The 27903-nt window shown below is 38.7% G+C and overlaps 2 protein-coding genes across 33 annotated transcripts in view; both read right to left on the bottom strand.

Moving 5' to 3' along the window:
- ARB2A (ARB2 cotranscriptional regulator A) overlaps nt 1-27903 on the bottom strand; it is a 382974-nt gene that overhangs the window by 99695 nt on the left and 255376 nt on the right. For all 32 annotated transcript variants that reach the window (XM_070571447.1, XM_070571452.1, XM_070571445.1 and 29 more), the window contains one exon: nt 23919-24003. In XM_070571447.1, coding sequence (XP_070427548.1) covers nt 23919-24003 — 85 coding nt within the window. The remainder of the gene's footprint in view (nt 1-23918; nt 24004-27903) is intronic.
- POU5F2 (POU domain class 5, transcription factor 2) lies at nt 2145-6933 on the bottom strand. Its single transcript, XM_070571465.1, is given in 2 exon segments — nt 2145-6768; nt 6771-6933. Coding segments are annotated over 2 exon segments (969 nt in total). The 5' UTR covers nt 6820-6933; the 3' UTR covers nt 2145-5848.

Raw genomic sequence — 27903 nt, 5'->3', positions numbered from 1 at the left:
ACCACAGTATTTATTACAAGTTGTCACCATGTTTATTTGTTTAATGTGGATACCTCATCACACTTTAGGCTCCATGAGGGCAGGATGAGCTTGTTTTTGGTCACCATAGCATCTCAGCAACTAGGACACTATCTGCTATATAGGGTACTCAATTAACAATTATTGAATGAATATACATTAACAAATAATTGAATCTAGTTTAAATTTTAATTAGGTTGGTGTCATGAACTGAACTGTTTCTCCACAAAAATTCATATGTTGAAGTCCTAACCCCAAGTACCCCAGAATGGGACCTTATTTAGAGACAGAAACTTTACAGAAACAAGCTAAAATGAGGTCATTAGGGTGGGCCCTAATCCAATGACTGGTGTTCTTGTAAGAAGAGGACATTTGGACACAGATATGTACGCAGAGAAGACACTGTGAAGACACAGGGAGAAGGTGGCCATCTCCAAGCCCAGAACAGGGACCCTTTCCTCGTAGCCCTCGGAAGAAACCAGCCCTGCTGACACCTTGACCTCAGACTTCTCGCCTCCAGAGCTGTGAGACAATAGATTTCTGTTTATTTTCAGTACTACCTAAGTGGCAGTACGTTATTACAGCAGCCCCAGCAAACAAATACATGAAATATTGAAACAAATTCTCTTTCCACAAAAAAGGCATATGTTAAGATTTGATCACTACTCAATAATCTTAAAAGTTTTACAACTGTTCCAGGAGCATCATCCTTCACTCTAAGATAATAAATCAACTTAAAGCATCTGATACACTGTCTTGGCCTCTGTACCGAGTTCTAAAACAAAGTCTACACAATACATCCTAGAAGGAAAAAGAGGACTAATTATTAAATAATACAGTTACTTCTTTGAGAGAAGAAGAAATGACATAACAGGTTGCACAGCTTTAGAAGGGAATATTGAATTTAAAATGTAGTAAATTCTCAGGAAGGCCTCAAATTTTCCTCTTCCAACCATCCTCTTTGGCAGGCAGTCAGCAGAAGAGTCAATAGCAATAAATGAAGCTGTTTTGTATTTCGTCATTTTGTTGGAAGCTGGGGGAAGAAAACTAAGAAGCCTACGTTCAATGCCAAAGTAGCTAATTTTGCCTTTGGCAGAATTCACAGCAGAGCTCCCAGCTAAAAGTGAGGTGGTGGAGCGGCAGCCCAAAGGCCCTCCATGCTGGATTGTTTTCTGGAGGCAGCGCTTCAGGTAAAACGTCAATCTCCTCCAAAGCCTCTTGTAACGTTTCTCTTTTCTGATGTAACCAAGATAACGCTAATGCCTTGTTTTAAGGATTTTACCGGATATCGGGGTGGATTTACTTCATGACGGTTCATCTTTCAACTGGCTGGGGCTGTAATCACAGGAACTGACCCTGCCTTCAAACCTAGAAATCCACAGATTTCATTTCTGTTCATTTCATTTCTTCAAATATGACAAGCAGGGAGGATTCTACTGTGATAAAACCAGGATTTCGATATTTTCAAATGCTTTTTAAAATTGAAAGTAAACATTCAGAAAGATGAAAATGATCTGGGCTTACATTATATTCTAAATATGGGTTCACTACACTGAGGTATGTAAACACACTAATTGTAATTGTAAATTACCATGTTGTGCAGGAAAACAGACATATGGCAGGTGTCTTCACTCACGGAGCTACACTAGAGCTCTTTAACATTAATGGGCATCTGATTAAATAAAAAACCCCTAATTTTTAGCAATGTCTTCCTAACTGATATGTCCCAATACTCCTCCATTTAGAGAATTGCCTTTCTTTTACAGAGGCTAGAAATCAGACTAAAAATGAAAAGGTCAGATTTATTATCCTAAAATATTGCTTTATAATGAGAAATTACCATTTTAGAGACAAAAAAGGCTGAAAGAACAAATATTTTTAGGAACCCTAGACTTCCTAGAGCCTTCCTTTAGAGATATTGCTTGGATTTTTTAATCGTATAATAGATATAGCAAAATTTTTTTAAAAATCACCAACAAGACCAATATACACATTTTTTTCTGAATGTAATATACCTTTTTCCTTAAAAAATAAAAACTGATATAAAGTTTAATAAACTGTTTTGTCTCATTCAACAATCTATTCTGAACTTTCTGTTTGTCAAAAACTGTAGTTCCATAACACACTTTTTACTGTATATGGTGTTTCTTTTTATTTACTTAACCCTTTGTTGAACATTTAGGTTGTTTCTAACTTTTTGTTATTAAAACAAAAAAAAAATATTGTGATGACCACCCTTATCACTAAATTTTTGCACACAAATACAATTATTTGCTTATAAAAATTTTTAAAAGTTGAAATGATGGACCAAAGTGAAAGCACATTTTAAGAACTTCCCATATGAATTACCCAATAGCCTTTCACGAAGGTTGTACACTTCACATTCCCATGAACGGAATAGCCAAGTATTTGTTTCTGATAATTTGTCCATCATCATCACCACACTGTTTAAATTACTGTAGTTTCACAACATCTGGTAGGACAAGGCTACCCTAACTCTTTACCTTCAGAATTTCCTTATTTCCCTAACTTTCATTCTTTCAGTTTAGAATCACCTTGCTAAGTACCACTCCCACATTCCACTAGGATTTTATTTGAATGGCATTATAGTTTTCATCTTAAAAACATTGTTCTATATGGATAATACAATTTTGCACCCTGAAAAGAATTCGTCATGAATAGATTCTGTCAAGGAAATCAATACTGGTTAGTAAGCAAGACTATTTCTAGAAGAAAGCCATAAACAAAAGTGGCTATTCTGAAAAATAAATCCCTGTGACATAGTTTTAGTATAATAAACAAAGATGTACAGTATATATATTTCAAAAATATGAAATTATAGAAAACAGATGCTATTTCAAGAGCAAGATAATGTTTTAAAATAAGGGAGGATAACCTAACACTTCAAAGTTTTGACAATAGATGGAAAAACTTCCAGGAAGAGGAGAAATTGTTCTTTATGATAGGAATCAAATTAAAGTGCCAAGGATTGATAAAAATATAAGAACAAGAAAGCCAATAATGAATACAACATTTTGTCTGCATGTGAAAGACTTATGCAAGAAGTGATTCAGGGCCTTTATACTACACTGAGATACCCAGAAAATACAAATTCAAAGAAAACTGGGAATTACCTACTAGACAGGGCCCGGGCAGGGGAAAATCTTGAAAGTAAGGTGGCCAAATGGAAGGTGTTTGTTAAATTCTGAAACTGTAGATCTACAAGAGTCATAGTCCCCTTTGAAAATATGATGAAGGCTATCATCCCTATCTTTAAAGAAAACACACGTATGCACACACAATTCTGATTATACTCTTGAGGAGTTTAGCGTCTTCAGGTTAAGAAGACCTGACTTGTCTAAAGGAAACACAAGATAAAGGAAATACTTTCAGAATGACAGTGAAGATTCTATTGAGCGAGTGGTTAGAACTCATGTTTTTAATTGAGGAAGGGGGGATCTGGCAAAGATGAAGACTTTGGACTGTTGTTTGGCATCTGCCCCCACTAACTACTCCACTGAAATTGTTCTCACTAAAGGTACCAGTGACATCTTTATTAGTGAAATGATATATCTTATTTGATTTCTTATGTTAGTTTTTTTTTTTTGGAGGAAGATTAGCCCTGAGCTAACCGCTGCCAATCCTCCTCTTTTTTTTTGCTGAGGAAGGCTGGCCCTGAGCTAACATCCATGACCATCTTCCCCTACTTTATACGTGGGACGCCTACCACAGCATGGCTTGCCATGAGGTGCCATGTCTGCACTGGGATCTGAACTGACAAACCCCGAGCCACTGAAGCAGAATGTGCACACCTAACCACTGCGCGACCGGGCCTGATTTCTTATGTTACTTGATCTCTGTACATTTGACACTGTTAACCACTGACAACACACTCTTGGTTTTCTCCCAACTCTAAGGGTGGTTCCTTATCAGTTTTGAGGGATCTTATTAAGGTTTATATCCATCAATCTTAAATCTCTGAAAAATATGAAATCCTTTAAATATCAAGGCCCAGCCTTTTCTCTTTTCATTCAAGTCAAGAGGACCTGTGATGGAAAATCTCATTTTAAATTATGTGAAGGCTGATCAGAGACACACACCAGTACTCACCTAAGCAGAGGTGTGGCAGCTGTGTGAATGATGCAGGGTGCTGAGGCAGACCCGTGGAACTGTTCCCTGACACTGAGAGCCCGTTAGTGTCTCTCCACATCTGCAGGGGCTGAAGAACTCAAGGAGGAGCCTGGGTCAGAGCCTCCTCACAGCTTTTAGGAGCTAAATGCTCACAGCGCAATCACAACTGTCCATCCTGGCATTCAACACTGCCTGAGCCTCTGCAGAAATATCGCCCTTCCAAGGCTTTCCAGAAGAGCTGTCTAGCAAAAGGAAGGAATGGGACTGGTGCTGTGTGACTTTTAGAGGAATAGTCCAAGAGTAAGTGAGTAGTCACCCACTGAATCTAAAGCCAAGCAATTGAAGTTTGGCTTCCCTTTACTAACCTATGTGTACTGTCAGTGTTCTATCTTCAGGCACTGACAAGAAGAAAAAATATACATTGAAGGAAAACAGAAGACACTAGAAAAAAGCAATTAATAAAAGTAAAAGCTAAAATCAACTAATTAGGAAATAAAAACAGTAGTAAATAGGATAAATAGGATAAAAATCAACAAGGTTGATCTTTGAAAACACATACATAAATTCTTTGTAAGACTGATTAAGGAGAAAAAAGCAGAGAAGGAAAAAACTGACAAGATTAGTTAGCAAAGAAGAAGACATAAACTCAGATATAATAAAGAGTGATAGAATTATACAATAAATATCACATGCAAGTGTATGGCAGCAGATGTGACAATAGAGAGGGATTAATGATTGCTGTTTAGTGTATAATGACCCCAACTGACCAATGCAGAAGCAGAAAACTGGAAAAGATCAATTTCATAGGAGAGATTGGAAAATTGATTAAGATGTACCATTGCAGAAGTCACCAGGGAATGTTGGATCACCTATCACTAATTTCCTCTAAAAAAGCACATCTGAGCTCAAAAGAAAGTAAGGGAAATTCCCAGGGAATAAACCAAATGGAGCTGAAAACGAGAGCTGGAGTTGGGGCTGAGCTGCCAATCTCAGTAACAAAGGGGTTTGAAATACACCAACTGTGTGTGGCAGGACAGGCAATAAACCTGCCTGCATAAGGTGGAGGGTTGAACTGAGACCCTCACTTAAAGCTGGGGCATTCTAAATGAAAAAGTGAATTAGAAAAAAATGCATCTTTCAAGAAAGGCAAAGAACAAGAAAACTTGTGTTTCAGCCAGCGCTCTGGGTGGGCTCCCTGTACTCATTTCTTATCTCATCCTCAAACCTTCCCCTGAAGGAAACTATTCTCCTGGACTTCGTGTTTGTGTTTACACAAAGTGCTGCTCGTTGTTGACACAAATGGTATACTGAAACAGTCTTCTGTGACTTTGAATTTTTCACTCAATATCGTGTTTATAAGAAAAAAATAAATTTTATGTTTACTGATCACCACAAGGAGTAACAGACACAATTTTCAATTAATTAAAAGAGAAACCAAATATCCGAAACCATCTAAGTATTGTAATGTACCTTAAAACCATTGCTAGGCAAAAACAAGAGGAAAAACACAAAGCAGCAATAAATTTCAACCTCGACCCCATAATATTCCCAAATAACTCCCACCCTCATCCCCTAGTACTCTTAACTTCTTCCCACAGTGAATGGAGAACTTGACGCTAAAAGCCCTGTAATCAACCTCAGGGACTAGTATGGCCACCCCCATAAGGACAGGCCCCTCAGTTTCAAAGCCGGGGGAGGTCTAGAGTGGTGGTCGGGGCAGAGAGGAGGGCACCCCCGCAGGGGACGGGGTGGAGGAGTACAAGGGTGTAAAGTATGGGCCCCCACAGTGGAGGGAACCAAAATGGAGCCCCAATGCGAGGGGAAAGCACACTGGTCCCCCTGGGAAAGGAGAGCCAGCTGCCCCCACCTCCTCTGGTGGGGAGAAATCATTGGTTGGCTGGCTGCCCATCTTGCTCCGGTTATAGAACCAAACTCGGACTAGGTCCTTCTGCAGCCGGAGCTGCCCAGCGATGCTGCTGATTTGCTGCGGTGTGGGCCTTGGGCATTGCAGGAAGACTCTCTCCAGGGAGTTTCCGATGCGAGTCTCCCTGCTTGCCCGTCTCCGCTTCCGAGCCTGCTGCAGGACTGTCTCCATGTTGCATAAGCCCAGAAGGTTCTCGGTGTCCACTTCCTCCAGCCACATTTTCAGCAGCGGTAGCAGCTTCTACATGTTGGCGAGGCTGAGATGCTGGGCCTCGAAGCGGCAGATGGTCGTCTGGCTAAGGACCTTTCCAAAAAGAGGCCCCACGGCGAACCCAACGTCGGCCTGCGAGTACCCAAGGGTCATCCTCTTCTGCCTCAGCTCCTTGGCCAGCTGCGCCATCTCTTTCTCAATGGCAGAGACGTCTTCTGGAAGCGCCAACCTTGGGATGCAGCGAAGGACGATGTATGGCCCGGGGAAGGCGGCCTCGGAGGGGCCCGGGAACCAGGCCCCCGCCCTGCCAGCTGTGAGCTGGGGCCCGCAGGGTGCCATCCTGCCCAGGAACTCATACAGCAGGGCACCCAGGGGCACCCTCCACACCCCAGGGCCCGGGCAGACCCTTGGCCCGACCCCTGGCCAGACCATCAGCCTACCAGGGGCCGCCTGGGAGCTCAATGAGATGGGAGAGTCAGCCCGTCCCTGCCACTGCCTGGCAGTGGGGAGAAGTTTGAGGGCCTGTGACTGGCCATGGGGTAAGACCACACCCCAGCGGGAGCAGGGAGTCTGGTAGGAACTGACAGCTCTCGAGGCTTCCAACAGCCACCAGCCCTGCCCTCGAGCCCCGCCCCTCAGTGGGCGGAGATAGCGGTGCAGGCGAGAGAAATTGAGGCCATGGGTGTGCACAGGCGGTGGTGGAGAAATCTGGTAGATTCAGTGGCAATTCCTTGCGTCCCGTGGCTTAAGGGAGTGCGTCCCCTACTCTGAACTTAGCTTCCAACTCCCTCCGGGGTGCAAGTTTCCCTCTTGGGCTTTGTACCTCCAAGTTGTCTGGGATCCCTGAGTCACTGCCTCCATCCTTTCCCTGAAGGGAACCTAGGCATTTACTTACAGCTCTTCAGGAACTCTGGTATCTAATCCCTTTCCTCCACAGAATCTGAACATCCCTTTCCACTTCATAAATATCTGTTCGACATCTATATGCCAGGTATTGCTGGGAACTACCCTTCAGTTCATCAACTGTCCCCTCACTGCTATCTTTATGGTCACAAGTACTGCCTTCTTTGCACCTCTTCAGTCCCTGTGCCCTAAGAAACCTAAGCATCCTTGCCTGAATTTCTAGTTAATATCAGTTTACTGTCAGATCTACCCCCACCCACACACTTTGCCAGCTTCCACTCTCTCCCTATGACTGAGTTTCTTGACTAATTCCATCTTTCTTTCAAGTCCTTTGCTCTCCATCCTACCTTAGCTTCTAGGTCTAGAGTTTCCACACACAATAGAGACCTACATGTACCATCCTTCTCCCCCTCTGGAGACAGGTCTCTGGACTGGCTATTTCCCATTGAAGATGCTCTCTAAATACCTGACTCACCTACACCAGGTTCCCCTATCCCCGGCCCATCTCCCATCAGAGACCCAAAGATCTTAGAATATTTGTCCCTCCATCATGTCGCCAGCTCAGGCATCGAGTCCTAGGCCCTGGGTGGAGAAAGCTAAGGAGGGGAGAGGGGGAAGAAGATCTGACTTCAGGTTCAAAGTTTTCAAGGAGGAGCTTTGGGAAAACAGAAAGACAGTGACCTTGGTTGGACATTCCCAGTCTCTTACTCCTTCACTCTCCAACTCAACGTTGATGTAGTTCTGCCCCACCTACATCTACTGAAATTGGTCATCTTGAAGTCATCGCTGACCTTCCAACTGTCAAATCCGATGGGCTTTTAAAAATTCTCGTCCTATTAAACTTCTCTGCAGTATCTGACAATGCTGGCTGCTCTTCTTGCTCCTCCTCCTTTTTAAATTTCCATGAAATGCTGGTAACAGCCAAATCTGTATTTCAGCTCTGACTTCTCTTCTCATTTCCAGTTCTGTATTTCCTACTGCCCCAAGTCAAATTCATTATCTGTACTTCTAAACCTGCCACTCCTCTAGGGCTCCTTGAGCTGGTTAATGGCATCATCATTCACTCGGTCACCCAAGCTCAAACCTAGGAATGGTTCTTGACCTTTCCCATACTCTGTAGGGCACCAAATATTACATAGTGGGTCTCCTAAAACATCTGAACTCTACCATCTCCTCTCTAGCCTCATTTGACTGTTTTAATTCAGGCCACATAATAATAACCTTGTAACTGACTTCTTCTGCTTCTCCTTTCAAGTATATCTTGCATACTGCTGCTAGAGGTAATTTCCAAAAATTGAACCAAACCTAACCAAACCAAACAACAATCTCACCATGTCATTTCCTCTTAAAATTTTTTCAAAATTTAACTCCTCTTCCCCCAGTCAACAAGGTGAGTGCTGAAATTCCTGAGTATGGAACACATGGCTTTTCACCATTTGGCCCCTCCCTCCCTCCCCTCCTTCCTTCTTTCCCAGTCTCATCTACCATACTCTCCCCAACTCCCTGCACCCCATCTTACCCCAGGCTTAGTGAGAATATCTCACTTTGCACTAAAGATGCCACGCTTTTCGTGACTATTAGGCCTTTGTTCATTCATGCTGTTCCTTCTGTCTGAAATGGCTTCCTCGCGCTTCTTGGTCTCATTCTCTCATATCATTCAGGATTCTGCTCAAATGTTATCTCATTAGAGAGGCCTTCCTTGATCACTCTATCTAAAACAGCACCCCCTATCACTCTCTGTTCCTTTTATTAACCACCTAATATAATTATTTGTCTAATATGTTTATTATCTGTTTCTCTGCTGCCAAGAGAGCAGGGACTGTGTCTAGTTGACTGCTGTGTCTGCAGTGCCTACAACTGTGCCTGGCTCACAGAAGGCACTCAGTAAACATTTCCTGAATAAATGAAGCATGCCGTGTTTCCAGTCATCTTTCAGACACAGTTTAGAAGTCACCTTATGGCGAAGCCTTCCCCCAGGCAGAGTTAGTTACTGCTTTGTGCTACTCCCCTTGTACTTGATGTATGTTTTTATGATAACATTTATCAGTAATTATTTCTTTTATGTCTCTGTCTTTCCAACTAGAGTGTGAGGTACTTAACAGCATGCAGTAGGTGTTACAAAGCCTGGAACATAATAGAACCCTGACTGATAGGCTGCTCAATAAATGTTTGCTGAATGAGTGAATGAATCCTTACCTTTACAATTCTGAGAGCAAAGCACATTTAGTTCCAGTTTAATAATGAGAAACTTGACCCTCCCAGGCACCTCTCCATCCCTTCTCTCCTGCACTAGAACAAGGCCCTTAAACACCTCTTACTAGATGGGGGCAGTAGCATTATGAGAGTAAATTCATCTCAACATTACAGGCAATGAGGTTGTAGATATGGCCTTGAAGCAACGGTAGAGAGAAAAAGAAGAATCAGGAAGTCAACTGTCATCTCTACAGGCTGTGTTATTGATCATTTGTTTGTTGTCTGCATCTCCACTACAACTCTAGTTAGAATGTGTGCTGGTAAAGAGCAAGGTCCTCGTCTGTCTGGTTCACTGCTAGATTCTCAGCTCCTGGAACTTATCTGACACACAGAGGGAAGTCAATATTTGTTTAATGTCAAATAAATGAATCTCTGCAGCATTAATGGTAAAGGTGGCCATATTTGCCTTGAGTTAGGTTTCAAGATGATAGTCTATGAAAAGACAATTTACAATACACAAAATTTCACTTAAGAATCATTTTGCTGATAGCTATTCTTGCCAGGTATGCCTACATGCTACTTTTTCAAAATTACAAAGCAACCAAGGAGCGTCTGCGAAACAGAATGAAAGGTGGATCACAAAGAGGAATAAAGGACCTATTGTATCAGTTAAGGCCCACATATTGAAACCAGCCCAGTTGCAAAAGAGAATCACAGAGAAAAGGTTCATTAGTTGTCTAAAAACAATAGTTGAATAAATATGTTTTCAGTAAATTGGAAAAGAGTGAGTTCAACTGAATTTGAGGAAAGCTTTATTATGTTTACTGAGTTAAAACATAGTAGCTAAAAACATTTACTAAACTAAAAAGTAAGGCTATATTAACTTGATGGTTTTCAAAATTAATTTGGGTGCTCTCAATTAAGGTTCTGTCTGTACTTGATCAGATCTCATTTGCCAATGTGCCTATCTCCTGGTTTATGCATATGTGCTGTCACAAATAGCCCATATTTTTAAAGGAAGTCTTGACATTTTCTTGAAAGTATATGTAATGTGCTATGGGAATGGAGTGATCAGGGAAAAAAAGCAGGAGCATATTTGGTTGGAACAGAAATAGAGATCAGAGGAAGGCAGGTGATGGGAATGCCCAAGACAACCAGCACCGTCTGGGCTGGGGTGTTTGAAAGGCTAATCCATCACCTTCAACAAATACAGAGACCTCTTAGTAAGTGATTAGATTACAATGTAAGAAGCAGGCCAGTCTTATCCATAGGGAATTACAAAGCAAGGATAAGAAACACATGGTCCCAGGCCCTGTATATTTATAATCTAAATATGGGAGAAGAGAAACTGTCAGGAGAGCAGGACAGCCACATTTGCCCAAAGAGAAGTTACTAGTTTTCTATTATTAGGGCCTTTGGAATTAAGAGAAGTTAAGTTTTAAGCAGAAATACACAAAGTATCAGGATTTATAGTATTAGGCTTTCCTTAAGTATGCCCCATTCTAAGATGGCAAAAGCAACTGCCAAGATCCACTAATGAGAAGAAGCAAGAAACAGTGGAGGCAAAGTTAATAATAAACATCCTTATAGGGCTTGGTTCAAGTTTCATCTTTTGGGAAAGCTTTGCCTAAACACTCGGGACCACAGTGATCTCCCTCTGCTCTGAACTTACTGCCTTTCCACTCAGATACATTGGGTGCCTTAAACAATCAGCTGGAGTTTCATGTCTTAGCTCTCCACCTGGGGCATATGGAACCTCCCAAATGGACATTACAGATACCATTTATTTTGTACTTATGGGCCAAACAGTGTGCTAATGCATGAGCTATCCACAGTGCTCCAAGTACAGTAAGGGCATAAAAACACCTGGATGTGAGGGAGATCTGGCTTTGGTTTACATCATCATGTTGATCAATTATCTCACTGGCCAGGAAGGTGGTCCGTGCTTCCTTATTTCTCCAAATGCATCTCTCCCAAAGCTGCTCACGCTCCAGAAGGAGGTCAGGGCTTTGTTCAAGAATATATGAGAAGTTTCATTCCTCTAGCAGAGTCTCCAAAAAAACACACTTTTTGAATGTGATTAAATCAACAGACTAGACCAGAACATCTAAGAATGAGGTACAAGTCAAACAGAGAGGAGAAGGCAGACTACGTGATGCTAATTTGATAGTTTCCCCACTCTGCAGGTGTTCTAGTAACTTAGCACCAGCCAGACATCAGGGCATAAGGGCACTGTCAGCAGCAGAGCAAGTGTAGGTCCTCAGAACCACATTAGTCAGGGACCAAAGTCAGGAATCCAGCAAAACTGTGGCAGCTGAGTATGTATGGAATGACGCCGCCCACCTCACAGTGAAAGCGTTAACACCACACATTAAGACAATTTAGTTAACTGAAAACTACCTCAGAATACACTGAAATGATTAAACTGTTAATCCATTGTGGAGATTTTTAAGTAGAAAACTGTGTAAGACAAAGTGAAACATCAAAGACAAGTTATGCAGTTAGACAAACTGATACCTGAAGGTAATGTACACACAAGAACAACATTAAAGTTGTAATAACATGGACAAGGAGTTAATCAAATCAATGTCATCACTAAATAGAATCATTTATTGCTCTATGAGATATTACAAAATAGATAGCAATAGCACTGTTCTGCACAGGGGATAACAGAGGACAAGAGCATGGGCAAAAGGACAGCCATTTGTGAATAACAGTAACACGAGATGTTTTTACTCCTATAAAATATGTAGAGAAAAACTGGAATGTAGTAGAGCTGCCAACATAGAATTTCCTCGTTTCAGATTATGAAGGACTTAAAAATGACACTGCTCTGATATAATTGCTGCTTAGAAATAAAAGCTTCTGATATGACACAACCACACAGAGATTACAAAGAGATTTACAGTATATAGGGAAAATCCTTCCATTTCATTTTATAGATCTGTGATATTCATGAACTACGAAGTTTCTGTCCTATAAAGTAATATTAAGCATAAAAACCCTACAGCCTTCACAAGAAGTCCTCAAAGAATTTTAAATATCTGGATGAGGCAGGAAGAGCAGCTGAGGTGAGGAGTGCTGAGTTGAAAGGCACCAGGTGATGAGTCAGGTGTATTCATAGATAGTCACAGACAGATAAAGTTTAAAGGTTCTTGTTATGCCGAGCAGGATTTAAACAAACTTTTTAGCTGAGTTTGCCCTTGTTACAGAAGAAAAGCTTTAAAGATGTTCTTGCATTGATTACTCTAGTCATGGTGCACTCACTGTCTTCTACATTCAAATTTGTACTCAGCTTACACTTTAGAGCAGGGAACACACAACTTGTTTAACAAAAATATTTCCATTATATTGTATAGTAAAATACACCTAACAGAAACGACAGCTTACGACCAGTGAAACCAGAAATTCAGGATGTGACATGGGCTCAGAGAAGCAAATGAGAAGTAGAATAGAATGTGTTTACAGGAGAGAACTCTTTTAGGTGCTGTGAGAATTATTTTTTGTTAAAGAGATTCCAAATTGATTGATATCAGTGCCATTACCATTATAAGTTTGGGGCCTCTGTGAATTTCCCTGGAATCTCTTTAAGAATCTATAAACTGAAACAAGCCAAAGAGAGACACACCTTTTTTGGAAAAATGAACACTTGTATTAGGTAATATGAAATGCAGTAATGACCATGGAAAATTCAAGACGTAGTACCAGACTTAAAATTGTAAGTTCCAGTATAGTAACTTTATCTGAACGTGTAAATTGAAAACTGTTAGCATTTTAGACCTGACAAAGCTCTTGGCTTTAGACAGTGAGACAGTTAAGTCAGCTGATAAAACTGAATCCTCTTCCAAAGTCACCTCACTATGATTCCAAAGGTCTTAAAGAGAACCAACCAGGCTATCAAGGCTCTCTTCTGAGCAAAGGACTCATGCCCAAATCCACATTTATTGGTCTAGAGTCCACTGCAGCTCCCAGAAGCCTGCTTTTCACTCTATGTGTGTGTGGATAACATCAGGCAGATAAAGGTTTCATCTTCTGAAAGCCTCTGAACTCTAGTAAGCAATTATATCAAACTAGCTGTGAGTGGAAAATGGAAAGCGTGATTTCAATTATCATTATTTATTTAATGTAAATTTCACTCATTACTTTTTTGAATATTCAACTATACAGTCACATGGTTCAAGAAGTACAAAAGGGTTCATAGTGAAAATGGACAGAATTTATTTTTAATTTTTATTTTGTTGCCAATCATGACATCATTGGCAAGTGTTAACTTGGGCTTCCAGCTAGAATTTTACATTTTGCTTACATAGAATTTATTGTAATAATTTAAATTCAAGAAAGACATTATCCTTTATGATTGACAGAAATGTAGATGAAATGTAAGGAAGAAACTAATGAATTTAAAGAAGTTTCTCAGAAGGATATGTTCTAGGGCAGGTGTCATTTTGAAAGGAAGACAATGTATTAAAGAACTGATAGGCTTTCAGGGGTTGAAGGGGAGGATGGACGAATAGGACATTAGCAGGAAGAATGAAGGGGAAAGCGTCACTGCAATTTAAGCAGATTCAGGAGAATAAAGAAATAAGGTAGAATACTAAAGAATAGGAAAATTTAGGTGTTTAAATACTGTACTTCTGTAGAAGATACAGTGGGAATCTCTGAGAGGAACCCTATGACAAGACATGACTAGAATCAGGACTTAGATAATCTAGAAATACAAAGACAGAAGCAGGAGAGAAATTACAGAAAGTTGTAAATTCTCAAATATTGAAAGGCAAGGAGTGATTTCTCTAAAACTATAGTACTTGACTTGTTGAACAAATAATTTCTAATACTGATAACTATAGGAAGTCCTTGCTTTGTATGGTAGTGTGGGACTATAAAAATGACCATACAAGCAGAAACCATGGAATAATTCCACAATAATCAATGGGAAAAACTATGACTGTTCTGTGACCTTAAGTGTTTTTTTGTCAAAATGTTAAAAATCCTCGTACTGTCAGCTAAAAATGATTGGGGGAATGAAAAAATAGTAAAACTAACTTTATTTAGTACATTGTAATTTAAAACAGAAACACTGAGAATTAAAATGCTTTATTTCTTTGTAAAAAACTTATTAAGGGTAGTTTGAATGGTGCTTGCCTTCGCATCATATAACTTACGATATGGTACAAGCAAATCTTTTCTATGCCTTGGCAAATTGTCATTTTCTTAAGTTTGGATCAGCTTCCAACATTTTATCCTTCGCACTCCCAGTGTCGTGAAATATCTCTGAGAGTTCATTTGATGTGAAGGGTTTTTCTGTTAGCATCACTTCCTCTGGGACATCTTCATCTTTTTCGTCACAAAGAGTTTCCAATTTCACTTCCAGCATTTCATGTCTTTGCTGCACTTTCATCTTTGTTGGCCAAGTTTCTCTTTTGATCATCCATTTTTGTAAAATGGAAGAGAGTACTATCTGTGCATGAACTGAATACCAGATATGACGTGATCGGTCAGTAACAGATTTTGAAAGAAGTGATATGATTGGCCACTGATCATGATGTGCATCTGTTATTTACATAGAGATTTGTACTTAATGCAATCATTCACAGTTAATATATTGCAGTAACTGTAATTTAAACCTTGTTTTCAGGGGATTGGTATTATTTAACTAAACTATGTTAACAGAAATTTGTATATATTGGAACTGTGCAAAAGGAAGACCACCTGTATTTACTGAGTCCTAACTATATGCCAGGTGCTATATTAATAGTCCTATACGGATTAGTTCACTTAATTCTAACCGTAACCCAGTAAGATGGTACGAGTATTATCCCCCATTTTGTAGACAGTGTGATTGTGGATCTTCATCTGGCCATATTATAGAATTAATTTTCCACATTTCTGGGAGAATACAAATTTCCCACCATCATGATAAATCCAAAGCTCTTCTTCATAACTGCTGAATTACTACCATTAAAGAGTTTGAAATGACAAGTAACCTATTCATTTGGAACATGTATCTAGAGTAAAAAGTCTCATAACAGTGTGGAAGGAAGGGGGATATTTTCAGAAGATGCATTAACTCTTAGATAGCAGTGGGGTACCATCTAATAAAGCCGGGTGCCAGTGAAGTAAGAGGTACTCATTGGTCCTGAATGAGTTCATAAGTCCTTAACGTTCCTCCCTACCCCACTTATTTCAATGATCATCCTATGATTAGGAACAAAGAGAACCTTTGCAATAAACAGAAGACTTCTTTCTAGGAGACTCTGAGCTCCTTGAGTGGCAAGAGTCATGGCCAGCAATATTTATACCCTTAAGAGTCTAGACTAGTGCCTAGTACATATTAAATGCTGAATAATCTTTGTGGAATTGGAAGTAAAAATATTTACAGTTAGTTTCTTTCCTCAAGAGAACCAAGACTAACTCAAATTTGGGGTAAGATGTGGAATCAGGCTCAAATTTTAGGGGAAACAAATTTATTAAAGTAATCCATTAACTGGTAAAAATAATTAAATTTGGATTTTCTAAAATTTAAGCTTTGCTGCCTATGTGGATTTTACATGCTTGATATTGTTTCTGAAGAAAAGCAAAACCAAATAACACTGGAGGATTATCCCTTCATAAGAGAAGTGCCGCACCACAACGGCTATGGAAGACTGTGTTTTCCACTATAAACTGCATATCCTCTGCTTCCACAAATAGCCTTCCCACATATTGGTTATATTTAATCATTTGTATTTGTGGCCTTCAATTAACAATGCCTTATTTTAAATTTAGCCACTTTCCCTCTGGAAACTAAGCGGGAAAGGTATGGTAACTTTGCAACATAAATTAAAATAGAAAGAAGACTAAATTTCTTTGAAGGCAATTTATTAAAAGGAAATAAAAGTAAAAATCTGAAATAATTCATGCTGCTTTTAAAGAACAACTGAAATATTAGCTAAAAATATAAGAATCTCTAAGCCAAGATTGATTTTAGAAGGTTATTAGAAAATTTTAACTTAGGGTCTCTTACAAAAGTCTCATTTATAGAGATCATTGCTATACAAAGTTTTAAATGATGTTTATGTTTCTTTGCCCAAATTTTCAACAGGTAACTTCTATAGTATTTTAGAAATTAAGAAATTATGTAATACAATTGAATTCTGTCAAGGATTGTGCCATGAGATTATTCAAAACATCTGTAAACTAGCTGGCATATGAGTGCTTTATTTACTGGTATAACATATCGAATACTTGGGGTGAGACCCATATGGTTTAAGGGCATATTAACAGACAATATAGGCAGAAATACTAGCACCAATTCTCAAAAATAGACAACATATATCAGTTAATTTTAATACTTAAAAACTGAAGTCATTGACCACACAAATTATTTCTCAAAATTTGTCATCAAATAAAACTATTTTCCTGTAAAGAAGGACAATAGTTTAAAGAATACGATGGTTCAAAAACTTTAAAAAATAAACCCCTGCTTTTAGAGTGCTGATAATCAACTTAGACCATCTTGAGATTTTATAAATAGAAAATATTTCGCCTATCTATGGTGCCTAATGTTCACTTGGAATTTTCATTTTAGTACCAAAGAATATTTATTTTAGATGCTCTGAATCACTTCTAGAAAGCAATGCAGTTTATCTGAAGATGAATGTTTTGGGGGTATTTTTGCCAGCAGACAGATTTACCACTGGTAACTTGATGTCTTGTGACAAGACAGACAGAGCAGGCAGGGAAGGTGTGTAGATGGGAGCAGACTGGGAATGTGTGGGCAAGAGCGGAGACCTTGTGGCTTGAGGGAGGCACATATCAGGCAGTCAAAGAGAAGTGAAGGGCAGTGGACCCAGGCAAACCACACAGGTCAGACAGGGGCAGGCAGGGTTCGGGCTGGGGGAGATGAGATTCTAGAGGCTGCAGGACAATGAGTCTCTAGGTCAGGGAGACTGGAAGCCAGGAAGACAGGGAAGCAAAAACTGTACGAAAAGAGTCAAACATAGAGACTAAACCAGATGAGAAAGAGAGTCAGAGAGCAATATGCAGACAGAGCGAGCCATCAAGAGCAGTGACCCAGACAGACTTGACAGAGGGAAAGAGAAAGAGAGGACAAGTGAGGCACAGACAGTCGTGGGAAGGGAGGTCAATACTTAATGTATGGTATTCCTGCCTCAGCTATCACTGGTCCTCAACTTACTTTCCCAATAATTAGGACACAGCATTAAGAGCTATGAGACACTGCTATGGGGACAGCAACAGTAGTTATTCCAAATTAACTCATAATTTTCAAGTACAAATGCAAGTTCGTATTATTTTGTTATTTATCCAAAAGCACTCCAAAAATAATTAGTTTTACATTTTTTTATCTTTAAAGGGAAGAGTTAGTTGAGTAAAAGGAGAGTTGTCACCTTTACTGCCAAATTCTTGGAAGGATTTTTCACAAATTGGTTCAGAAAGCTGTAAAAAACATGGTGGCTATTTTTAATTTTTTTTTAAAGTGAGATTTCTGGAGCGAGACTACTTACATTCGCTGTGATTACTGGAAAACTGAGAGAGTCAAAATCACAGATAATATTGGACCTGACTAAGTACACATAATCAGGGCAAATATTGGTGATCTACACAAACATCACAGATTTAGATAGGTTATTTTAAATGATTCTCTAATCAGTTATTTCCCCAGAGTTCCTGATTCCAGCTAATTATAATGAATGATTCACTGAAAACACAGGAACTTATGGTGGTCAACTTTTAGAATACTCACCCCTGATATTAACTAATAATTATAAGGTAGCACAGAACAACGAATAGGGAAACTACCCGATGAATAACAGCTACAAGGCCAATTCTACAGTAATGAACAAAAACTGCCTGAAAAGTGCTATTTAGTTAATGAAAACATCACTTAAAGGATTAGAATATATATCCTTTGAATGGAAAGAGGAATGCCACAATTCTTGAGCAGTATGTGTAGTCAAAAAGTGGTCCAGCATCATATATCTAATATGCCTTGAATTTTAAGGTCTGTTTACAAAGCAAAGTAGAGATTTTCAATCACTTAAGTAATTTGAGCTGTGGCTAAAAATATATTAGACAACTCAACTTGTCTACACATTCTGAATGACACCACACTCTAGAAGAAATTACTGTTGATTTTTCATTGCTATCTTTAGAAGGAAGCGATTATTCATTAACAAAGAAGAGAGAGAACTCCCTAGTGTCATTTCATCAAGACATATTTTCAGCAATAAAGTGAAGTGAATATTTAGCAAATATTCAGTAAGTTAAGTCAGTGTAAACAGTCAATCTGGACTATTTAAATAAAGAAAAATTAAAGTTACATTAGCAGGTTTTCTACAATTCAAATTCACCTAGAAATTGCTAATTTTCCAATTTCTGTTCTGGTGGAGAAATGGGGCTTGACAGCTAGGTACAGGTTATCAATGGCTCCCTTCTTCTAAATCCAGAAACAAGAAACAATTATCTAAATATAGTAAGTTTTCAAGTTTAATTCTTAACTCCTAAGACCACTACTATGGTTCTTTTTTTCTTTTTCCTTTCTTCTTTTTTCAATAATTATGCTGTTATCTTTCTAATTTTGAGGTGCCCTGATTTACATCAAGTGTTCTAGGTGAGCCGAAATAATAGAGAAAAGCCTGTCTCAAACCATGACAAGGGTGAGGAAAAATGAGATGGATAAAAGTTCTGGGAGGAAACACGTTGAGAGGATCAGACATCTGTACCTCAGAGTCTGAGTGAATCTAGGTTCAGGTGTTTCTTTAATGGTAGGTGGGAAAAGGAAGCTGTGGAATAGTTTTCCATCCTGTGTGTCTGGTGTAAAGTGACCACAGGTGTGTCAAAAGACTGATTTCCCCTCACCCTTCAGGTCAGCCAGGAGAGGCTCTGTCCATTCACCTCCGGACATAAGCAGCCTTGTCTGTGAGCCCCAGAGGGCTGTACACGTGTTACACTTTTCTCTCTGAGTCGCTTCAGGAAGAGTGGAATAATCTTAATAACTTGCTGGTAACTATGCTTTGTGGTTACCATAAGCCTTAGAGGACTGGTAAAGTGGGTCTGATGAGAAAGGCAGGTTTTCAAGGATCCAGAACAAGAGACTGCTGGAAGGAATAACGGCACACATTTCAGAACTGAGCACGTACCCTAAAGTCCAGGAAAAAGATCTCTAAAGACAGACAGGCAAATACTGTCTTTATTAGTGGGAGGTGGCGGCAATTCTGACTAGAAGGAATGTCCTAGAAATGACATCTTCTCAGCAAAGCCATCTCTGGCCACCTCTCTAATAATTCAAATCCTCCCCTCCAAATACACATACTTCAGGTCTTCTCTCCTGCTTTATATTTCTCCTACCATTTACCATTATCTAACATACATACACTTTCCTTATTTATCTTGTCTGTCACCCTTACTAGAACGTAAGCTCCATGTGGGATCTTTATCAGCTGTAATTCATTACTCTGTCCCTGGCACCTGGAGCGATATCTGGTCCACAGTAAACACTTGCTGAATGAATGCATGCAGACTGAATGCTCACACCCAGAGTGGCGCATAAGAAGCACATTTGGGAGGGCTGAAAGTACAGGAGCCTCAGCAGCAGCACTTACCCAAACCTAGCCCCAGTTAGAACCAGTCTGGCAAAGAGCAGCCTGTCAGCTACGTGCCAACCAAGCAGGCTGTGTTCAGACTTGCAAGATGTCAGAAGATGTCAATGCTCTGTAACCTTGTCTGTTTTCAAACATTCATTTTGTGCTTTCCTTTCACCTTGGGGGAATGTCTCCTCGTACAGAGCCAAAAATCCTATTAGCTGTTTTTGGGGGAGCAGCACACCATACAAGATCATTTCTAATTTCACCTTTACTGCTACCCCGATGTCGCTTTCAGCTTTACTGTTTCCAGATTTCTACGTCCTACTGAACATTTTTCTTTCAACTACTGGTTTTCCTTTTGTTTTCTTCATTATATTTTCTATCTTCCTGTGACCTGGTTTCTGTGTAATATTTTGGGACCCTTATCAATATCACAGAGAACATAGGAAAACATGAATAATTAAGTCATTTGTTATTTAAAACTAGAATTAGGGACAGGAAAATGGAAGGGAGAATATTTCTGCAAATGCTTTTTCACTCCTATAGGATTAAGATAATCATTAACAGTTTTAAGATAAATGATAGCCTTAAATTCTAAAATGATAATGAGAATATGTATTACCTCATTACATTTTTACAGTGTCTTCCTTCTGATGGACTCAAAATATCCCTTCAGATACTATAAAAATTGTCCTCATAACATTTCTACAAGATAAGTGAGGCAGATATTTGCTGTCATCATTTTACAACAACCAACCAACCAATCAGAATGTGGGCTATACAGTAAACATAGATCCTATTAACCTATTATGTAATTCTCTGAATATATTCAGTGTTTTTAACTGGCTAATTTTACTGGTAGGAAACACTATTAACAGAAAGAAGTGGGAACCATCACTTGACATATATTCGAGACCACTCAAAACCCACCATTCACTATATGTTACAACAACTGAAAAGTCAGACTTCATTTTAAATACAAGGTGCAATACTGCCAACTCTTAAATGTGGAGTTGTCAAGTATTAGTATTCTATTTGCTTTCAAAAGAAAAATAAAAACAATATGACTACCGAAAATAATTATCAGTGATATTTTAAGTAAAATTTAAACATTTTATTGTACCCGTTTTAAAAATCTATATTCAGGGGCTGGCCTGGTGGTGTAGTGGTTAAGTTTGTGCACTCTGCTTCGGCAGCCTGGGGTTCGCAGGTTTGGATCCCAGGTGCAGACCTACACGAACCATCAACCCATGCTGTGGTGGTGACCCATATAGAAATAGAGGAAGACTGGCAAAGATGTTAGCTCAGGGACAATCTTCCTCAAGCAAAAAGAGGAAGATTGGCAACAGATATTAGCTCAGGGCCAATCTTCCTCACCAAAAAAAAAAATATATATATATTTATATATTTATTCCATAGGTAAATAACATTCATAAAATGAAGCTACTATGAGCAATAGGTCTATTTTTTTTTTGTAAAGGGAAGCATATTTAGTAATAAAAGAAAAAATACAGTACAAAATGAGTATGTGTTTTTACAAGTAATTTCACTGCTTTGACCATGAAACTTCTAGTGAAAACACAAAAGCGTATTATACCAAGAAAAAAGTCATCATAATTTAGAAAGCTGGAAAAAACAACTTCACTAAATTGAATGTATAGTCTGGATATCCATTACTATCTTGTAGTCAGTACAAACGTTGAAATCTTCAAATAACAATAACATTTTAAATTACACTAACAGATTATAGATCAGAGAATTTCAGGTGTTTCAAAGGTGCTTCAACAACCTTTGGCTATTTCCATTTGAATTTATTGCCATCACTCCCACTGCTATCACCTCAATTAAGTAAGTCACAAGACAATTTCATCATCTCTTGCCCTTAACTGACTTCCCCCCTCCCGCTCCCTGATACTTCTGGTAATGATACTTTCATTACTCCAGTTACTTTTTATTGGAGCTTATCATCTCTTCCTTCTCCCTTTGCCTCCACCCAATCTGTTTATCATCCTGGAGTGTAGCTTCTGCCCGAGTCATATTTGCTCTAGCTCTCCTATCCTCTCTGCTCCCACTGCCACCACTCCAGTTCATGCCATCAGCCCATACATTTGCTTTATTGTCACAGCCTGCTGAGTCTACTGCAGCTGGCTTCTTGCTCCTTTCTTTTCTCCATTTACTTAATTAAGCTTCTTTAAAATCCCATTTTGATCATGGTATACTCCTTGTTCAACATTTTTTAAGGACTCTTTGAGGGAAATCCCTGATTTTGATTGAAAAACCATTCAGTTTTCTGAGTAGGTGTGGAAAATGCTGGGGGAGTGCTGGCCCTAATTCTTTTCTCATTTGATGCCACCTTACGCTGATGCCACCTTCAGAAGGAGGAACCTACCTCCTAGCAGAGGGCCAGGAAACAGTTCTTTTTTTTTTTTTTTAGTGTTTTGGGGAAAAAAAAGATGTGATAAGCTCTTGTTCACTGCTATGTCCTCAGTTTCCAGAACAGTGCCTGGAACGTAATAAGTACTCAATAAACATCTGACGAAGAAATGGACATATGCGGGAAAGTGTATATGAAATCTGATTTAAGCCAAATTTGTTGAAATAAAAACCCACAGAGAATAGAAGGTTAGAGAGAGTAGCAAGTTTTGTCCTAAGAAAAATTGGTCTGGCTGGCAGGAACCTAACCATGTATTTCCCCTAGGAGTAATGATTCAGTATTCACAAATTCAGTGTTCTCAGCGACTTTATAGAATATAACTACCACTAATAAAGGAAATCAATTGTGTAATACACACACATACACACACATATATGTATATATATGGTAGCATATATATCTCCTAGTGGTCTGTTTCTCTTATTGAACCCTGATTGACAGACCTTAAAAGTTTAGCTGTAATGACAGTGAAGCTCAGTTCAAGTTTAGGTATTAATGATAGTGAAATTTAGTTATAATCAAAGTTCTTTACCTAGTATTTGAACTGTTCTCCCAATTATTTCCTTCCAATTTGTAAATATGTCTGCAACTCTGAGTACTTAGTGATTAGCTATCTCCTATGATTTTATATAGAATAGTCTGTATTCAAAACTTCTGCTTATTCTCTGGCATCAATGGCCAAAGCAAGCCCATTTCTGTTCTGTTGCCATAACCAGGTACCATTGCTCACTTTGTGTTTACCATCAAAATTGGTTGAGAATTGTGAAAGCCAAAACCAGAAAGCAATGAAAAATGTCACTCTCTCCGCTTACGTAGAGATTAGAGACTAGGGTACAAATCCTGCAGGCTGGAAATCAGTACCATCCTTAAACTGTCTGGAGCCCACCTGGTTCCTGAGGTGCTCACCATGCCACCTCTTTCCTTGCAATAGGCAGGCTAGTCCTGCCTTAGTTTTCTGTGAACATCTTCAGATCCATTCCAGCCTTACTGCTTACATTGCTCTGTTTCTTTTGCCTAGAATGCCATCCTGCACATCTTCCTACAATCCAAATCCTGTTTAACACACAAGATTCAGCCAAAATCTTTTGCAGGAGAAACTTTTCTGAAGACTCTAGGCCACAGCAATTTCTCTTCTCTGAACTCACCGCCTTGACTGCCTGTTGTATCACTGAATTGGTACTCAATCAGAGATAAATACTCTGAGATCCTGTATGCCTAGCTAGTCCTTGTCTCAATCAACTTTTTACTTATATACATCTTGTCTCCCTAAGCTACTACAGCAACTGTCTATATCACTATCAAATTGTTTCACCTACTCATCTTTACTGAGGTTGTTGGTAAGAATTTTCAGCTACTTAGCAAATTTATGGTAGCGGATCAGACCCATGCCATATGTTACCAATAATTCATTCAAAGATTGAAGGCAGAACAACACGCTTAATTCGCAAAACAGAATTCCCCATTTTATTAGCATATTTTTTCACCTTAAAAAAAATCCACACATTTTTCATCAAACACATACCTGCTGAGACTCGGGGACAGTCAGGCAGCATGGACTCCACTGATGTGTCTAAGGGTTCTGAGCTAGAGACCCAGTTACAACAGTTCTGAAATGTAATAGAGACAATTTTCTGTTGAAACATAATTTAAGCCAAGGCCAACATTTTAGGCTGCAGAGATTAATTTATCCTACATAATCAACCACTAGAAGTATATTCAGGCTTTGTTCCCCATACACTATAAAAAATTTTCTTATGTAAACAGTAATTATTTATGACCAACATGACTGTGGGAAAAAGCTTATCTGCTACAATTCAGCCAATCAACTGCACTGACATTAAGAAGACATGTAACTTTCTGTGAACCATGATGCAATATATTTGTAAGAGAAGGTTAGGATTATAATTAAGGGAAATTGAAAAGAGTGTCCATTTTTGACTTTAGATGGAGATAAATATTAATTTAAACATGTGAAAGAATAGTTTCATTTTTAAACTATATTCTTCATCTTTGTAATACTAGAAGAAACAAATTTTACAATTACTCCTCAAAATCTGGCCCATATAAATATATCTTTTAATTTTTACTTCAACCTGGTTCAATGAAGGCTGTATCAATAGTTCAAAAGAAACACAACCTTGTGAATTGTAGCTGTGTGTCTGAGGACACAAAGCATTCAATATTAAAAATCAACCTCTAAGATGATTAACAACTCAGACAAATGAAATAAAAATAACCTATATTCCTTCCATACATTCTAAGTCTGTATTTGAAGTCTGGCTTAAAAAATATGATTAACCACATACAACTTATAAAAAATTTTCAGAACACACACACATACACACACACACACACACACACACACAAAGAATTTCCAGACAGATCTTATTTTAAAAGAAATCGTCCTATCAATCATGTTGGAAAAATCGCTGATTGTTATTCTAGTAAACAAGCATGTATTGTGTATTTTTAGATGCTTGCTGCACTGGTTGTGCACCATGGAATCCGTCCTCACTGTGGAAAGATCCTTGACTGGTAGATCAAGTGTCTTATTGTATTTCCTTAATTCATTCTGTCTGGAAGAAGATGTCAGCTGTGTTGCAGTGAGGAGAGAATTTCAAAGGCCCCAGTCCCCACCAATAAAGGCCGAGGAATGGCTTTTGAATAGATTTGTCAAGGCAACCCTACTGTTCTGGGACCAGGGAGAGCAGGAATAACATAAAGGAAGGGTTGCTGTATGAGATTAGAAAGTGAAGTTCACAAAGCATGGCAGATTTTTGTAAGAAACAGTAGATCAATGAAACTATTGAACTGCGTGGAAAAAAACCCATGAAAACAAACACAACATCTAGTAATGTTCTTAAATGCTTTCTCTCTTTTTACATTTAAAATGGAAAAAATATTAGTATTTTCATGTATTACAAAAGCTTGAGGGTTTAAAGTGGATACATATTCTATAACTTGCACTCCTAATCTTAATTAGCAGCTGAATGCAAAATTATACAATGTAAGAGAGCAGAAATTATAAAAGAAATAGGGTTTTAGAAGATATTTCATACATTTGAAATAAGTAAAATTAATATTACTATTGATAGAATACCACATCAGAGAGTTCTAGGTAATGCAGAAGATTAGCACACAATTAGCCAGCTTTTATATACAATGTGACACTTGCTTGTAAGAAATAAGTATTCTCCAAAGCAGTGTCAAGATATGCAAATGGATGATTTGTTTTATCATTCATCACAGCCCCTAATAAATTCAAAAATCATGACTTCTATAGGTACTAAAAATAGGCTCCCAATGATACAGGGAGATAGCTTCAATGAAGAATGACTTTCTCTTTCTCTCTCTTTTTCTTAAACAATTCAGTCTTTTCAATGACAGCAATTAGCACTACCGACAGACAGGCAGCGATTAGGTATATATTTTAATTATTATTCATCCTAGTAGTACCTCCACCTCTGATGAAAGTTGGCTATTACCCAGGTGATATGTCAGTCTTAATACTGCTCCCTTACATTTTACATATGTAAAACTGTCTTATAGATATTTCTAGTATTAATAAAAGTGACGGTACATTACAATATGCAGGTGATTAATCATTTTCTAACTCATTATCATTGACTTTAAAATGCTGAACAAAACGGATTTTATCCAGGTCACCTTTAACTCAAATATTTAAAGCAAAATATAGGTTAACATTTTATGAGTCTGAAATTTCAGTTTTTATCTAGGTACGTGTTTAGGCTTTGATCTCTCACAAAAATAGGATAGAAACTAAACACCCTACAGTTAAAGTGAATATGTCCAAAAGTTCTCTGGAATGACAAAGTACTTGTGTAGGATTGTACAGGTTCGATACTAAAAGTTTGACGAGTGTACATGTGTGCGTGCATGTGTGATGTATGTTTGACATTTTTACCCCACATAGAAAAATATACAGAAAAAAGGGCAAAACAAGCTAAGAAAATGTTTGCCATGTGATAGAGTATAATGAAATAAAATAATGTAAACATACTGGGAGATATATGTAAAGAAAGAAATAAGAGAAAGATAAACAGCCTTTACATATGAATTCGATCTAAAATTCCATCTTACCAAATGTAACTCCCTATTCTGAGATGCATTTCTATAGTTTACAAAAGAAATCTCTTTTATTGTTTTTCTAATGCTTATTCTCTCCCTCTTCTCAACGTCCCAATTTGCCCCCCACCCCAGTTCTTCAGTTGAGATGAACACTAGCAAAGTGTCCTGGATGGCACCAGAGGCAGCCCACTAGGAAAGCCCTACCTAAACTCCACACATGCTGGAGAGAGTTCCCAGCCCCCCGAGGTCTTCTTCTCAGGCGCTCTGAGCAGACAACAAGGCATGCTGGACCAGAGGTACCAACAGAGCCACGCCTGAGCCTCGGATGCAGCCCCACGTCATCCCAACCAACAAGCAGAGAGAAAGAAGCCCTTGGCCAGAGCCAGCAAACTGGGATGGGCCATGAAACTAGAGTTTTTCTGGGTCTAAGGAAAAAGAGAAAAAGAGGCAATATTGTGGGTGTTTCTTAAAGTTAAGTGCTTTCAATTTAAAGTTCCCTTACTCTGAAATTATGACTTTACAGGTTTTTGTGGTTGTAAATTGTCTTCTTTGTGAAATTCTACAGCTTGGAAACTATTAACACAGACTAGAAGTGCCTGTAGGCCATAGCGCTGAGTGACTCTCTTTGACATCTGAACCAAGGGTTGACAATATTTCAGTGTAGAAATGAAATGAATTAAAATTTTTAATAAAAAGGTTAAAACTTAGTACATTATGTTTAAAGAGAAAAGTAGGTAGTAGGTATTCCTGTGCAAGGTATTTGGAAGTATTCGGAGATGCTTGTTGCCCGGATTGAGTTTAGGTTTTTATTCATTTTTATTTCATTTGCCTAAGTTGTAAATCACCAATGTCTTGGAGGCTGATCTTTAATATAGAAGGCACTGTGTCCTCAGACAAGAACGACTAGGATTCACCAGGCTGTTTCCAGGCCTGACTCTCAGAGTCGAATGGTGACGGGTAAGGGTTCTCCACCATTATGTTGAACCACACATCTGGCTTAGATGGAGACTTTCAGAGGCCAGAGCTATGTCAGGAAATGGCATTTACCTACTTAGCCTTTTTTTTTCCCAAATAAAAACGACATATTAAGGAATACAACCTGAGAATCTCATATACATATACACAGTGAAATGATTACTACAGTCAAGCTAATTAACATATCTTCTCACATGGTTGCCACTCTTTTGCACGTGTGGTGAGAGAACCTGAAATCTATTCTCTTAGCAAATTTCCAGTATCCAATACAGTATTATTAAATACACTCATCATGCTGAACATCAGGTCTCTCAACTTATGCAGCCTACAGAACTGCAACTTTGTACACTTTGATCAACATCTATTTCCCCCACCTCCCCACCACTGGTGACCACTGTCCTCCACTCTTCTATGTATTCAACTTTTGTAGATTCCACAACAAA

This window comes from Equus przewalskii, chromosome 13 (assembly GCF_037783145.1).
Source record: "Equus przewalskii isolate Varuska chromosome 13, EquPr2, whole genome shotgun sequence".
NCBI lineage: Eukaryota > Metazoa > Chordata > Mammalia > Perissodactyla > Equidae > Equus > Equus przewalskii.
Note: the sequence above shows the minus strand (reverse complement) of the source record. Positions and strands in the feature narration are given on the sequence as shown.